This window comes from Lepidothrix coronata, unplaced genomic scaffold, assembly GCF_001604755.1.
Source record: "Lepidothrix coronata isolate B3197 unplaced genomic scaffold, Lepidothrix_coronata-1.0 Scaffold145, whole genome shotgun sequence".
Classification (NCBI taxonomy): domain Eukaryota; kingdom Metazoa; phylum Chordata; class Aves; order Passeriformes; family Pipridae; genus Lepidothrix; species Lepidothrix coronata.
Window position 1 is genome coordinate 48,543 of NW_016690325.1, and position 14,633 is coordinate 63,175.

Consider the following 14,633-nt stretch of genomic DNA (forward strand, 5'->3'; position numbering starts at 1 on the left):
GGAAAAACACATTCTCCTTATAAGATTTGTTTTCCCTACCAGGTGTCATCAATAGACAGTTTGATCCCAAGTTAGANGTGTGTATATATATAAAAATATATGTATGTATATATATATATATTTATAAAATGTCAGTCCTTTTCCATTTACTTTTTGAAGAAATCCAAAAGCTTTTGAAAACTTTATTTTGCTCACTGGATTATCCAGTAAAATACTCTGTAAATTAAGTCTACATGGGGGAACATCCTCTTTGTTACAAAGCTTTCTGGTTTGTCCTATGATTTTTTTGTTCTATGCCAGCAAGCAGCAGGGACTTGAAAAGTTGCACAGTGTTGAAAGAAAACTGGGCAATCTTCCCCCTACCTCCACTCTCAAATAAATACTAAAACCAAAATACTAGCAATGATTAGTAAACTGATTTTTTTTGCCTCTAATTCCATGTCTTTCTGCATTTTATACCAGCACCGTTTGATGTGTTTTTCCCACTCGAATAAATCCTGTTTATAACCTGCTGCTTTCTGCTTCTACTTAGGTCAGCATTTTATTGGAATGGATTTGCAACTTTCCCAGATCCCCCAAAAGATGGTGTTTATCCAAACATGAGTCTCCCTGTTACAGACACTAACCTCCATCAGTATGCACAAACCATGGTGGCAAACATTAAGGAGAGAGCAGCCTGGTTCCAAACAAGTGATGTGTTGTGGCCCTGGGTAAGTTCCTCATCAGCATTTGCTTTAGAAGTGGCAAGTATACTGTGGACAGTAGGATAATGTTACTTTGCTGCAGAATGTACTGCAGAAATGCACATACAAACCACGTGACATAAAGTGTTTTTTCTAATAAGTGTGGTCCAAATGTCTACTAGTAATGATTTTTAAAACTTCTTGTACAGTCTGCCAGCTGTCTAGCAAGTCTTCCACACTACTTAACATTGAAAGAAATGTGACAAAACTGTAAAGATAAATCTCTTGCAAAACTGTATATTGCAATATTGCTTCCTTTTGTCTCTCTGGTTTGTCTATTTAAATCATGTCTTTATGTAACTGCTTAGCACAACATAACTCTGTGTGAACAAAAATTATAGCTTTACAATAAAACATATGACACATTAGGTAGACAAGGTCTTTTCTAACAGAAAATGTGTAATCATTTTCTTATACCGCCTTTGTATTTTAGTTAGAAACATAAGCATATACCAGCTTGGTCATCCAAACACTTTTTTCAGTGTGCTGTGTTAATTGTATCCTACATGTACACGTAGCACTGATATGCTCTTGCTGTTTTTAAGCCCTTAGGAAAGAGTAACTTTCCCTAAACTGAATGTGCAGTCTGTTTTTTAATTTTGATGGATGCTGCAGGTCTCACAATATTAAAGGATGATGTATCTTCTTAAGGTGGCTATTCTACCACCATATCTGTTTTTGCAAAGAAAACAAACGTTTTCTGACTGATGCAGCTTTGAGTCACTGATTTGTTTTTCTCCTGTGTTTGTGACACTGTTGCTTAAATTGAATTTATTATTTTTACAGAGAGTAAGAAGATAAGGTAGGATATAACACTCTGTAGTAGTGCTATAATGAAAGTTATGCTGGAATGGAGAGGAAGTTTTGAGTAGTACAAATAAATCCCAAACATCTAGATCCAAACCTGCAGTTTTGCAGTAATGTAAGAAAACTTCAGTCTCTGACTTCTATATTTGTGTGCTTGTGATAATGAGTTTTAAACAAAGTAATAGAAGTTTGTTGCTCATTCATGGTACTATGTATAGAAGTAGAGAGAAATAGATATACTATGGTTTTATACTATTTTTTCAAGATTACAAATACTTTTAAGTATTTGGATTTCTTTTTTTCCTTTAATTAAAAGAAGAAGAAATATATACCTTTCCATTTAACCTCAGACCTCACATCTAGATTGTTGTAACTTTTGTGATGAGTTACATGGACAAACAAGTGTTCATTCATGATCAGAAACACCTAGTTGTACTAGGCTGTAGGGCAATGTAAAAGTTCAGACTTGCCTCTTTAGAGGCCATAGGAGCAGATGTATTGTCTTCAGGGCTGGTACTGATCCTTGAGGTGTTTTTTGGCCAGTGTGGTTGAACTAATTGTATAGTAATGTACAGTGTTCCTTTTCAAAGTTTTGTTCACCTAGTCAGTGGATGTGGTGGCTAACTAAAGCAAGTTCTCCTGGATATCCTTGTTCTACAGAGCTACACTGCTCCTCAGCTACTGTGTTCTGTGTCAGTGTGAGTGGTGTCTATCAGCCCAGCACATCCCCTTCTGTAGTGCAAAGTGTCTGCATTTTATGAGGAGGTCTTCTTGAATCATGGGTTGAAAAAAGTGCTGTATAAATGTGAAGTAGTTTTAACTGGTAAACCTATTACTTCCTCACAATTTTAACTGGAGTCAGCAGTAGGAAGTCTGGTTTGCACTGACTGCTGGCCTTTCAATTTTGTGGGGTTTTTTTATATGTCTTAGTAGCTCATTCCAGTTTGAAATTGTTTTCCAGTTTGTGCTTTATGCATGCAGAAGATCTTTAGATATCTGTGAAGAACTTTTCTGGTTTGGAAGTAGAATTTCTGGTTTTGTCATCAGTGGCTTAACCTGTTAGGTCTGAAGGACAGGCATGTGCACTAGGATTCATAAGGAATGTGACAGTAACCTTACTTGAAAAATGTAGTAAATGGGGAAGGGGCGGGGTTGGCCTTCTCATCTGGGAAGAGAATGGGGAGAGTATTTGCCTCTTAAGTTCAGTTGAACTCATCGAATTCAACTTGTGCATGAGTTGAATGTGTTCGACTTCTGAGCACAGCAGGTAAAGCATTGGGGTGGAAGATGGGATTGCAAAGAAAATAGAGCCTCCTGGACTATTTCTGCAAAAAAAATAAGTTTTGGAAGCAAATTGCTGAAAGCATCTTTATTTTGCAAACGAGATCAGGATTTTATGTGGCTTTCACAGAAACAAAGTGTTGACTTCTTGTGCAGTGTTTTCTATCTCAAGCACAGAGACACAAAGATGAGGCTGCATTAAGCTGCTGTCAGTGTTGGCCTTCTTATATGAAGGAGGTATCGTAGCAAGTTACTTTGCTTCAGGCAAATGTCTGTACTGTAATACTGATAGTTGAAGGATACATGCAGTGCCATGGCTCAGTAACTCTTATTTTCCTGTTCAGCTACTGTAGTTGAACAAAGTTGTGCTTAGTTATGCTTTTTTTGAGTGTTTGTACATGCAAGCAGTCTGTGTTGAGACACCTTCAACAGAGGGCAGAAGTTGTACAAGCGTGCTCAAAAAGAGAGGGGCTTTAATGCACAGTATATCACCTCTCTTAAATGCTTGGATGAGTATCAGAAGTACTGTAGCCTACTCTTGTGAGGGGGGATCAGCAACACATTGTGTGACATTTATACTGCAGTGATCTCCATCCAGATTGTTTGTTTTCACATCATGTCCTCAGCACTTCCTAAAGCTGTAAGAACTCTTAGCAGAACATAATAACTTCGTTATTTTCTGTTGAGTGGGAGAAATACAGTCTGAAAAGAAACAAAGGTCATCTTTCCAGGCATGTGTGTATGCATTTTTCAATTGGTACCATGAAATTTCATGCTTTTGCATAATATGGTGTGTCAACACACTTCTCCCTGTTTGTAATTCTGGTTGGTTATCAGCTGATCTGTGCAAGTAACCCTACCCACTCTTGACAGTTTTGTAAAAAATATCTTGTTTACGGGCAGTCAAGAGCAAAGGAAATACCGCTTTAATATAGACTGGATCCTTCTAAATTATGTGACCCACAGTCATTTGGCTGTTCTGTTTTTGGTATTTCAGGGCTGTGACAAACAGTTCTTTAATGCATCTGTTCAGTACTCTAACATGGACTTGTTGTTGGATTATATTAACGAGCATTCTGGTGAGTTTGGAGTGACTGTCCAGTATGCCACTGTTGGTGATTACTTCCAAGCGGTTTATAGCAGGAATCTTACGTGGGAAGTTCGGAACTCTCAAGACTTTCTCCCATATTCAACAGGTAATTAAGTTCACACCTGCCTAATGTCTGCCTTGAATGTATATATGTAAAATTTTAAGAAGGAAAAATGAGAAATAGAGAGGAAAAACACATTCTCCTTATAAGATTTGTTTTCCCTACCAGGTGTCATCAATAGACAGTTTGATCCCAACTTAGATGTTTAAAAAAGATTGTAGGACCACCGTTGCAATGTTTCTTTGGGAACATTGGAAGCAATGGGTAAAGAAAGAGATAAAGAAAGAATGAGTCTGAAAATAGATTTCTTGTCAAGTTTGCCTAACTTGAGGTTTTTGTTTTGCTGTCTATGAGTAACAACAGAGTGCAAAAGAAAGCTAAGCATAAGGTATCTCCATAAGCATGTGATATCATCCAATATTTTTTTTTAGTGTGCTGAAGAAATGCATAAATACTGCACTAATCAGATTCTGTTCCAGTGAAAACAGTGAGCAATGAGCTAAACCTGTAGGCTTAGGCCACCTGGCTGAAATTCAGTAGGGTATTTCAGGTATTTCAGTGGATGGAGAAAGGTAAAAAAGACTGCAAAGTGTGTAACACACTTCAAACTGGTTAGCGGATGGCAAAGGTGCTTTGCAGAGGTGTATCAGCACAACTAACACAAAAAGTCTCTTGTGATGTTGGAGGGGTCTTGTCTGAACTCCATAAAGCAGGGATCCTGGGACCCATTCTCCTTCAAATATAGATTTTGACTATTTGTTTCATATTTGGGTGTTCAACTTGGAATTCTTTCTTTTTTTTGCTTTCTACACTATAGCATGCACAAAGAACCAGTAGCCTCCTAGGCATTCTGCAATATTAGATATGTATCTTATAACTCTCGTTCTCTTCCCCAAAATTAAGCTATAGTAAGGACACAGTGCTGTAGGATCCAGGGAACTGAAAGGAAACTGATAAACGGGCGGATGCCTAAGCACAAGTGGATGTGTGACCAATTAGAACAATGTCCCACTGGTACTGTTTAAAAGAACTGGATTATGCATAGCTTAAACCAAAGGTGGAAAATGTGACATGGACTGATCTGTGAATGTCTGAAGGAGAAGTGACAGGTAACCAAGGGACCAAGGCAGTCTGCAAGCTCTTAGGGTACTTCTGTGTTAGTACAGTGGAACAGGAGTTGGCAAAGTGAAGCAGTCACTGTTGAGGATTTGATGTCCACAGTCTAAGTAATTCCAGAAAAATTGGATATAATCTGGTCATATGGACTTGAATGCCCATTAATGCTTGTTGCATCTCATCAGGAATCTGGTTTGTGAGCTCCATACCCAATGTTTTACGTAAAGCAAAGCATCCTAGGTAAGGATGGCCTGATCGAAACAAAATACTAATGTAGATGAACCCCTAAAGTTTCCTGTAGGAGAGAGTCTTGTCTTTTTCACTAAAGAAAACAGTCTTAAATTCTGAAGGGGGGCGAGAAAATTCTGTCATAACAGAAGTCTCAAAAAGTAAAAATACCACCAGTATTTTTGAAATTCCATAATACGATGTGGCACAAATTCATTGCAGCTGCTTGTTGCTTGCTTGCATCTTACACGCTGCATTAACTCAGCTTTTCAAGAAGAGCTGAAAAGTACTAAGAAGATAGGAAAGAAGTCATACCATACCCAACATCCCTTTAATTCTTTTCCCCAATAAATTTGTCCTTGTAGGCCTCATATTGAAGTATGCAGAGAGAAGACACAGCTAACTTCTCTGTCTCGTTGATTTGTTTCATTATCTGGTTTATTATAAAATGTCACGGATATCAATAGAATACCTATCTGTATAATTGTAGCTGCTTCATCACATTTTTTTGTCACTGTGGATGTATATTTGAGACTGTTCTGTAATGTGTCTGTTAACTTTTCAATGAGTAAAAATAACCATTGCTTCCTGTGAATCATTACATGGACTGATCCTTGGCTCCCTCAACTCCCTCTAGGGATCATGTCATATCTAACAACTTGCTGATAAATGCATTGCCAGCTCTAACTGCTAATATCCTTTTGCAACTGGGCTCTTACTTGTATCTTTTGGCATAATATGCCAGCAGGAATCAGTTGCTATTAACTTGCATAATAGCAGCCCCTTCAGTGTTCCAGGTGGGTGCCCACACATGGATGCAGTTTTTTCCCCAAATGGCTTTCTGTGCTTTGCAATTGCAGTATAGATTTGAGTGCACTTTTCTCCCACATACTGTTTTGCTTCTTGATGATTAATCCCCTCTCATTCTTGTTACGCCGTTTTTTCTGTGAGTCACTTCTTGGGCTCAGTGTCACTTCTCTCACATGGAAACTCAAGTTTTAAGTCCCAGGTAAGTATTTCCTTCTACTCTACATTCATTGTACTGGGCTGCTATGTATGTGTGACTCTTCTGCTTGTAACCTTGAACACTGAAATGGAGTTCATTCTGTTGAAACTCACAGCCTCTTTAAGGCCAAAAAGAATTTGTCCTGGAGTGTTTTGAGCAAAAGATCCTATTTTCTAATTGTTCCCTTTGATCTTAGGCTGGTAGATTACTGTGGTTGCGTATGTACACTTTAGAAGGCACTTTCTGCAACTTCTTTCTGGAAAAGCTATTTATCACTGGTTTATTTAAGAAAAAAATCCTCCCAAAACAAACAGAAAACCCACAGACACTCAGTAGAGATTTGAAGGTTTTAAAAACAAGTATTTGTTTTCCTTGTTCACTCTGTGGGGTTCTGAAACATTAGCACAAATGGACTATTGAAATACTTTCCAGTGACCACTTGGGGGCATCTTTTGATGTAGTTTGAAGTGCTGGATTAGTTTGGAGTCATCACATCACTACTTCTACTCCATTTTGAGGAAACAAAATTTAAGATAAATCTTTATATTAAAAGGTCGAAATGTAGTGAGCTTGTATCAAGCAGTAACCAAGGATTGTAATCTACTTTATTAATGACTAATAATTATACATGCTTCAGTGAAACTTTGGAAGTTCTCTTGTGCAGATCCACAAGGAGGAAATTCCTGCAAACACAGGTTACCTTAGTCAATGCTGGCTTTTTATCAGCTTACATGTTACTAGACCTATAGGAAAGGTGATCATTTTCCAAAGAGCATGTTTATGGCTGGGTTTCTTTGTAGGCTTTGTGACTATTCTACTTGATGGCTGATGTGCAACCCCCCAGTAGGATTCATATAAGAAGCTGTACAGTAAGAGCCTAATAAGTAACAAGTAAATGATAACTGAAGTGGTGTTTTGACATGTATTGGATCTGTTCAACTCTTAACAGAGCCATTTCAAGCATGGACTGGGTTTTATACTTCTCGGAGCACGTTAAAAGGAATTGCAAGGAGAGCAAGTTCACTGCTTTATGCTGGAGAGTCCTTTTTCACACAGTACATCCTGAAACACCCAGCAGGTTCTGTTTGCAAATGTAAAGCCTTAAAGCAACTTCAGAGTCTTAGATGGGCAGTGTCAGAGGTAAACATTGATTTGTTTTTAAATTCAAATGAAAATGTTTATTGTCCAAACATAAAGCTTTGCATAAGCATTTCAGCTGTAGTGTCTCAAAGTTGCTTTTGTGTTTTTAGAAATAACTTTCCCCTTTTGCAAGTCAATAGTAAAAATGAAACAATTTTTCAAAAATCTGTTTTGAAACATGACTTCAGCCCTTTGACCATGCATTCAAGACATGGTTACTGGCAAATGTTTTCTTTAATCACGGAAAGAGTATGTGGTTTCAAACTTTGCATATGAAATTCCTTTTATTAATTTTAGTTTTATTGTTTACAAAATTGTTCTTAAAAATAAAAAAACAAACTGGACTAACTGAAAACTACTGATAATCTCTACTTCTGAAAGTTAGAAGAGGAAGGACAGATTTCTTTCTTCAAAGTTCAGCAGCTAGGTGATCAGCCTCATATCACTAACCGTTTACAGTCATCACTAACCATTTACAGTGCTTTTCCTGATAATAATTGTTTTGTCAGGTAACTTAATGACCAGATCGTAGTAGGAAATTAAAAACCTGTCTTGTTATGATATTTTTGCTGCATTCTTGGTTTTGGTAACTTATGTTTTTTCCCTCTAAGTGTGTAACTTCAGTCATTTCTAAATATTAAAAGAGGAATATGTATGGAGGGAAATCTGCATGCATCTTGTCTTTGACCGTTTCATGCAATATATAGAAATTTGGAGTAGGCAGAATGTGAATCTGTGAATATAGCTGCAGTACCTTATTAAGTTATGTGTCTGTAGTGGACCATGTTAGTACAAATGCAAACCTGAAGTTGTCTTCTTGTTGCCCCTTTCAAACTATTCTTAAATGTAAGGTCCAGCACCATGATGGCATAACAGGCACAGAGTCTCCCAAGGTGAGGGACATGTACATGACTAACTTGATGTATGGAGTGTTCAACGTAAAGAAGCTGATGGCTTCCATAATCTTTGACATGAACAATGCGAAGAAGAACGGAGAGGTCTATTCTTCTGTTTACCCTAAAGACTCAGGAATATCAGGTACTTTTTACACAGCTTTTCCAATTTTCAAGCTACCTTATGAAAGCTATGATGTTTTCCCCGAAAGCAATCAACGTGCTATGTACACCTAAGGGCTAGAACCAGAGCTAGAAAATCCTGCTAGACCTGAGGTGTACTCAGGTAAACTCATGAGCTCTCAGATCTCAAGCATCTGAAACCAGGACCCCTAAACTGATGTTAGGCAGAATGAACCACTACATACCCCAGTGCATATATTCTGTCTGGCTCCCAGATTCAGACCTCAACTCTAAAACAGAGGGGAGGATGAGGTGCTGATCAGGGTGATTACTAAACTAACCTTACCCTGCAACATAACATTACATGATGAGAAGCACAGTCAGAGTTAAGAAATGTTCTTGCTATAATGTACTGCCAGCTTGTGTAAAAAAATGTAAAAGGATTTTTAAGGAGTCTGTTCTAAAGACTGTACATTTCCTTTTATCTTTACTTTGGAAACTTTTTAAACTGTCAAATGTAAGCAGTGCCGTGGGCTGCGCAACAGCCCGATTTGGATTTTTACGGGGCTGTTTTTAGATTAGGCTTCTCATTTAATCTTCTGTATAACTGTGATAAAGTTAATACTGCATGACAATGAGTTGTGGTAAGCAGCTTATATTCACTAAATGCATTTACATTCAACTCAGGTGTCATTTTCTGTGTGCATAGTCTCTTATGATTGGGTAAAGAATAGAAGAATAAAGCAGAAGAGGTTTTTCCCAAGTTCTAGAAAATATTTTCCTTTTTTCAATCATGAAGTCTTACTGCAGGCTTTTACGTTAAAATTTTGTAAGATGGTTTTACCTAGACGGATTTCTCAAATGTTTATTAATAGCACATTTTTAAAATATGTAATATTAGTGACTGATAGTTCTGTTTGTTTGCATGGACAAAGGGGCTGCAGACCTTGACCAGTATGTTGTTGTTTACAATCCACTGGCATGGAACATCACTACCTTTGTCACAGTTTCTGTGGGCAACTTGGCAATGAGTGTATATGATGAGCTGGGGCATCCTGTACCTGCACAGGTACTTTAACTTTGTTTCTTTATGTTACTTTTCTCTCACTTGTCAGTTTTCATTGACCTGATCCTACCTCCTGTTGAAGTGGGATTTTCCTAGTCATCCTTCAAGGGTTTTTTTTGTTTGCTTGTTTGGTTTTTTTGTTTGTTTTTTACTTGTCTGTTCTCTCAGCAGAGAGACTTTTTTTACTACACAAAAAGACTTGCTGCTCTTGTAGTGTGTTTGGTTTGTCCTTTGCATGCCTGCTGTGTGGGACATGGCACTTCTTATCTTGTCTTTCTTTCTATAAAAAACACTGTTTCCAATAAAGCCATTTTCATTGAAGCCCAGACTTACAATTGACAGCTCTGTTTGTGCAATTGATAGATTGCCTTGGGGAGGGAGAAGAAGAGATTTAAGAAATGTAGGTCTTAGTTACAAGCCCAAAAGACACTGGTGTCAGTCAACTGGCATTTGACAGCTCATTCTGTCGTAGCCAAACTCCAAGACACATTCAGCTGTTCCCTGGGAGGGAAGAAAGTGGCCTCAAGTGAAAGCTAGCACTGGCCTTTCTCAGGAGCATCTGTTGCAGAGAGTGCATTGTCATCAATGGCTTGATAAACCTCTAGGAATGCTTCCTGCATATAAGGCCTGAAGAAGCTTGATGCAATTCCAGATGCTCCCCTCTGTCCCTGAGTTGTGCTGGGGGACAGAGTTTCTATTGCCTGTGGCTTATGACTATCACCGTGCATGAAGGCACATTGTGGTCAGGTAGTGATAACAACAGCTATCTCCTGTTCCTCTGTATGTGACGATGGTGTAAGACCATGCTGCCTTTTCCTGGAAACCATCCGTCTCTTGGGTTAGCACATGGTCATGCTTATCTGTCAGTCACCTCCCAGAAGTCCTTCTGTCTGAGTTACTTCAGGCTTATAAGATACAAGGAAGAGATTGACATGTATTTAAAGCATTTGTTCAGGATTTAGGATGCCCTTAAGTAAAGCTGTCATTCTTTATTTGAAAAAGATGAAGTTCTGTGTTCTGGAGTTTCTCTGTACTCTTTTGCTAGAAGTTACTCATATATGCATGTGGATAGTCACTTGAGGCTAAATGAAATGTCTTTAGCAGTAATGACAAGGTGGTTTGGGTTCTTTCTTTGTTTCCAATATGTGCTGTTCAAAAGTGCATTCATATCACACACTCCTTCCTTTTGAGAGAAAGAAAGCTTTAGCTCAGAACATTGATGTGAGTATGTGGCTGAGAGGAACTAAAGCTTGGCAAGTGCTCTGCTGCCTTCTGCACCAGATGCACGAGTTGTATTATGTATGGAGGGATTGGGAGTAGACCCCGTTGATGCCACTGCAGTAGGTTTTCTGTGCTGTGAGTAACTGGACATATGCCAGTCCACAGTGTGAAGTACAAACAACTTGCTTTAATTTCTCATTAGTCATAACTAACCTTTTTGTCCATATAATCTGCTCAGTATTTATCTAGTCCTGTTTTCTTGCCCCAAACCAGAAGTAGTACTAAATTATATAACTATACCAGGCAGGATACATGTCATGGAAAGATGATTAAAAACTGTTGCTTAAGGTATTTTAGTATTAAGTAAAACTGGTGTTCTGTTTACTGTTCAAAAGTCTGTTACGTGCTTCTACTTCATTTCCATGTGCCTTCCTTAAAGGTGAGGGTGCATCTGGGTGCTTCCTCCTCTTTCCGTAAGTTTTCTCTTTCTTGCACTAGTCACGTCCCTTATGTGTCAGTCTCTTTTTTGTCATTTGACTGATTACTTTAATTTGTGATTGTTTCTGCTCATATAGACATTCTGCAATGCAATCTTAAATCAGGATCTACAATTCCATATTCACATTAAAATAAGCTCATACCTTTTAATTTGCTTAGTGACCTTCTTTCTTTCACTAGAAAGGCTCAGCTTAATCCAAGTTCAACATATTCCCAATTAAAAAGCAGCATGAATTTATAATTTAGAATTATAGGAATGGCAGGTTTAGAGACTTATTATTAAAGTAGTAGCTATGTTTTGTAATTTAGGGCTTATGGCACATGAAGGTAGTTGCCTTGCTAATTGATTTTCTGTAATGAAGCATTGTTGTGTATGTTAATGTACAGGTTCAGACCTCAGTGGAGTCCCCATCTACCTATGATCTGTATATCCTAGTTGCAATAAGTGGTCTGAGCTACAGAAAATACAGTGTTAAACCCTTGGATGGTAAGCAGTCTGCATTTATTGGGAGATCAATCAAGTACAAACGAAGAGACATAGCTCGTGCAGGTCACCAAAGTCGACAGTTGTTTCCTGTGGTTAACAGCTGCTACCAGGTGCTGTTTGACCAAAGCACAAATCTAATGCACAGCATTACAGAGAGGTGAGATTGCCTGCTTGGTTGGAGTAATGTTACAGATTCTGTAAAACACTTTGTAAAAATAAGTCCAAGTACTGTATTACGTGTCTTAATTCCGAGACTCAACAGAGTGTCCTTTACAGTCTTTACGATTCTTTTTTATCTCCAGTTCACATGTCCTTCTTTTTACAGGAAACTGCAGCACTGGTACAGATTTGATCCCATACTATTTCTGTGATGATGCCCTGTTTAACTATGTAATTGGTCTAAGATGACATACCACAGTAGTAACTAGTAGATCAGCAGAATCTTAGTGTACTTTAGAATGAAAGAGAGTTATGAATTTGGGTTTGTATTAAAAATTACTAAGTAAGCACATACACTATGGCTTCACAATGAGCCGTAAGTGATAAAGCAAGAGCTTGCTTACACTAATGAGTAGTGTTTTGCAAGTCCCATATCATTCTTTCTGTGGTAGAAAGCTAAAAAACTGTTTGAAAGGAAACAATTAACTCTAGAATTTCCATTTAATCAGGCAGATAAAGTGACAGAATAATCAAGATTTGAAATTTGCAGGTGGTCTTTCTCAGCTGATGCAAACTGGCCTAATTTCTTCAGCTTCAGTGGAGTGCTATTCTTTTTGCCTGTTCAGGCTTCAGATTGTCAGCTGTTATATACTGATGGAAGATTTGACCCCTTTGACATTGCCTGGTGACAACTAAACCTCTCTCACCTTTGTGGTTTTGTTCACAATTCTGCCTCCTAGAGCAAGAACTCGTTGTCCAGTATAGTTAAAATCAGCTTTAAAAGTATAGATGGGTCTTAACTAAGAGCCCTGGAGTAAGAATTTCCTCAAAGTGCCTCCAGATCATAACTGTCTCCAGATTCTATGAGAAATATACTGAGGAAGAGCAAAAATCTAGATTCAGATTCCATTTTTCTCCATCCTGTTCTGGTAGGCAGCAAGAGCTGAAATTCAGCACATAGGAGAAATGAGATGTTCGCTTTTCTTCACAAGCCTTCAGGCAAGCTCAAAATGTTTGAGTTTCAGCAAGTTTGCTGTGGGGTAATTGGAAAGAGTGAGGTGTCAGGTCACAGTGGGAGGCAAGGTTAAAAAAAAATTGGGATCTTAAACTATGAAGCCTTTTAACTTCAGCCGTGACAGTTAGAACCTCTAGATCTTGCCCCTGCTCTGGAAGTGCCTCATAACATGAATAGTAGAAAACACTTGGATATGTTTTCTCCTCAGTCATTACAAATTGTGAGTAGCTGTATTAGCATGAGTTAAAATGTTTGACAGTTTATATGCCAGATGAAGTGATTTTCCCTGTTTTCACAGCAAGATGCCAAAGGCAGAGCAGGTAGCTGAAGGCAGAATCTTAAGTTGCCTTCATATGACTTTCCAGAAGTTGTGATAATAAGTCATGAATAGCTAAACTGTAAGCTTCAGGGGAGAGAGGAGAAGGCAAAGTAGGTAGTGAATGAGCATGAATGTCATTACCAGTGTTAAACACGGGAACCTGCATCATGCTGATTTACCTAACTACAAAGTTAAATGAACCTGATTATTCATTAATATAGTGCAATGTACCTAATTTTTGTGAGACAGGTAGTTTTGATCCTGTAGCAACTCTCACGTCAAAACAATGAGCTTATGTGTATGATGGTTGGTCTTAAGATGTTTCTTTTTCATGAAAGCATAAAAGGACATAGAAACTCCATTTATTTACACACCAACATATCTTAATGGGAATAATTAATTCCCAGCTGTCCTCATTTCCTTGCTACAAAATAAATTATCCACTGTGAGGAAACAGATTTATTTTTTTTTCCTTACATTTCCAGCCTCATTCCTGTTGCAGTTCAAGTTTACATCTATTATGTACAAAATGTGTTTGCAAGTAATATAATTTTTCCTCTTCTGTGGATTCAAAGGGAGACTAACCAGACTGTCCAGTTGACCCAGGAGTTCCTTGAGTACCATGTGAATGGAGACACGACAAAAGGGCCAATTTCAGATAACTACTTATTTGGGCCAAATGCTTCAGCTGTTCCGGTATCCAAAGTAGTGGGGTTGGAAGTGGTTTCTGGAGCCTTGATGACAGAGATACGGCAGTTTTTCTACAGGTACGATACCATTACAGCTTCACTTCACTGAATGTTTAATTTTCTAGATATGTATATGGTTAGTTCTGTATAGTTACTCCTAAACAGTGAGCTCTCTGTACTGTTTAGGATTTAGACAAAAGAACTAGCATGCACCTGCTAAATGTAGTGCTAAGAAAGCACCTTGTTTAAATCATAGAACCATAGATTTGTTTGGGTTAAAAGGGACCATAAAGATCATCTAGTGCTCCACTTTATGAACTCTTCATCTTTCCTTTCATTTTTATAGTAATGTTACTTCTCAGGATTACCTATATGCAGTGTACACCAGGATTTATACAGTACCAGAAGGCTATGATGGGAAGCTGCTTTGCCATAGGATAGAGCAAGAATACAGTGTTGGGCCTTTGGAATTAAATCGTGAAGCAGTTCTGAGAACAAGCACAAATTTGAACACTAAGCAGCTTCTCTACACTGACAACAATGGATATCAGATGCAGAAAAGACCATTCAAGGCGTACGTGAATAACACAGTGGCTCGGGTAGGCACAAAGGTGTAATCCAAAGTCAGTTGTGTCTTGTCTTTGTTCTCCATCACTGATGTGTGGGTTAATTTTATCTCTGCATGATTTGC

At 38.1% G+C, this 14,633-nt stretch overlaps 1 protein-coding gene across 1 annotated transcript in view; it reads left to right on the forward strand.

Annotated features, from left to right (window-relative positions):
- Positions 1-14,633, forward strand: part of MAN2B2 (mannosidase alpha class 2B member 2) — a 34,276-nt gene that overhangs the window by 15,815 nt on the left and 3,828 nt on the right. Inside the window, exons 8-13 of the mRNA XM_017828050.1 lie at positions 7,282-7,472; positions 8,324-8,510; positions 9,424-9,557; positions 11,661-11,917; positions 13,829-14,020; positions 14,289-14,541. Coding sequence (XP_017683539.1) covers positions 7,282-7,472; positions 8,324-8,510; positions 9,424-9,557; positions 11,661-11,917; positions 13,829-14,020; positions 14,289-14,541 — 1,214 coding nt within the window. The remainder of the gene's footprint in view (positions 1-7,281; positions 7,473-8,323; positions 8,511-9,423; positions 9,558-11,660; positions 11,918-13,828; positions 14,021-14,288; positions 14,542-14,633) is intronic.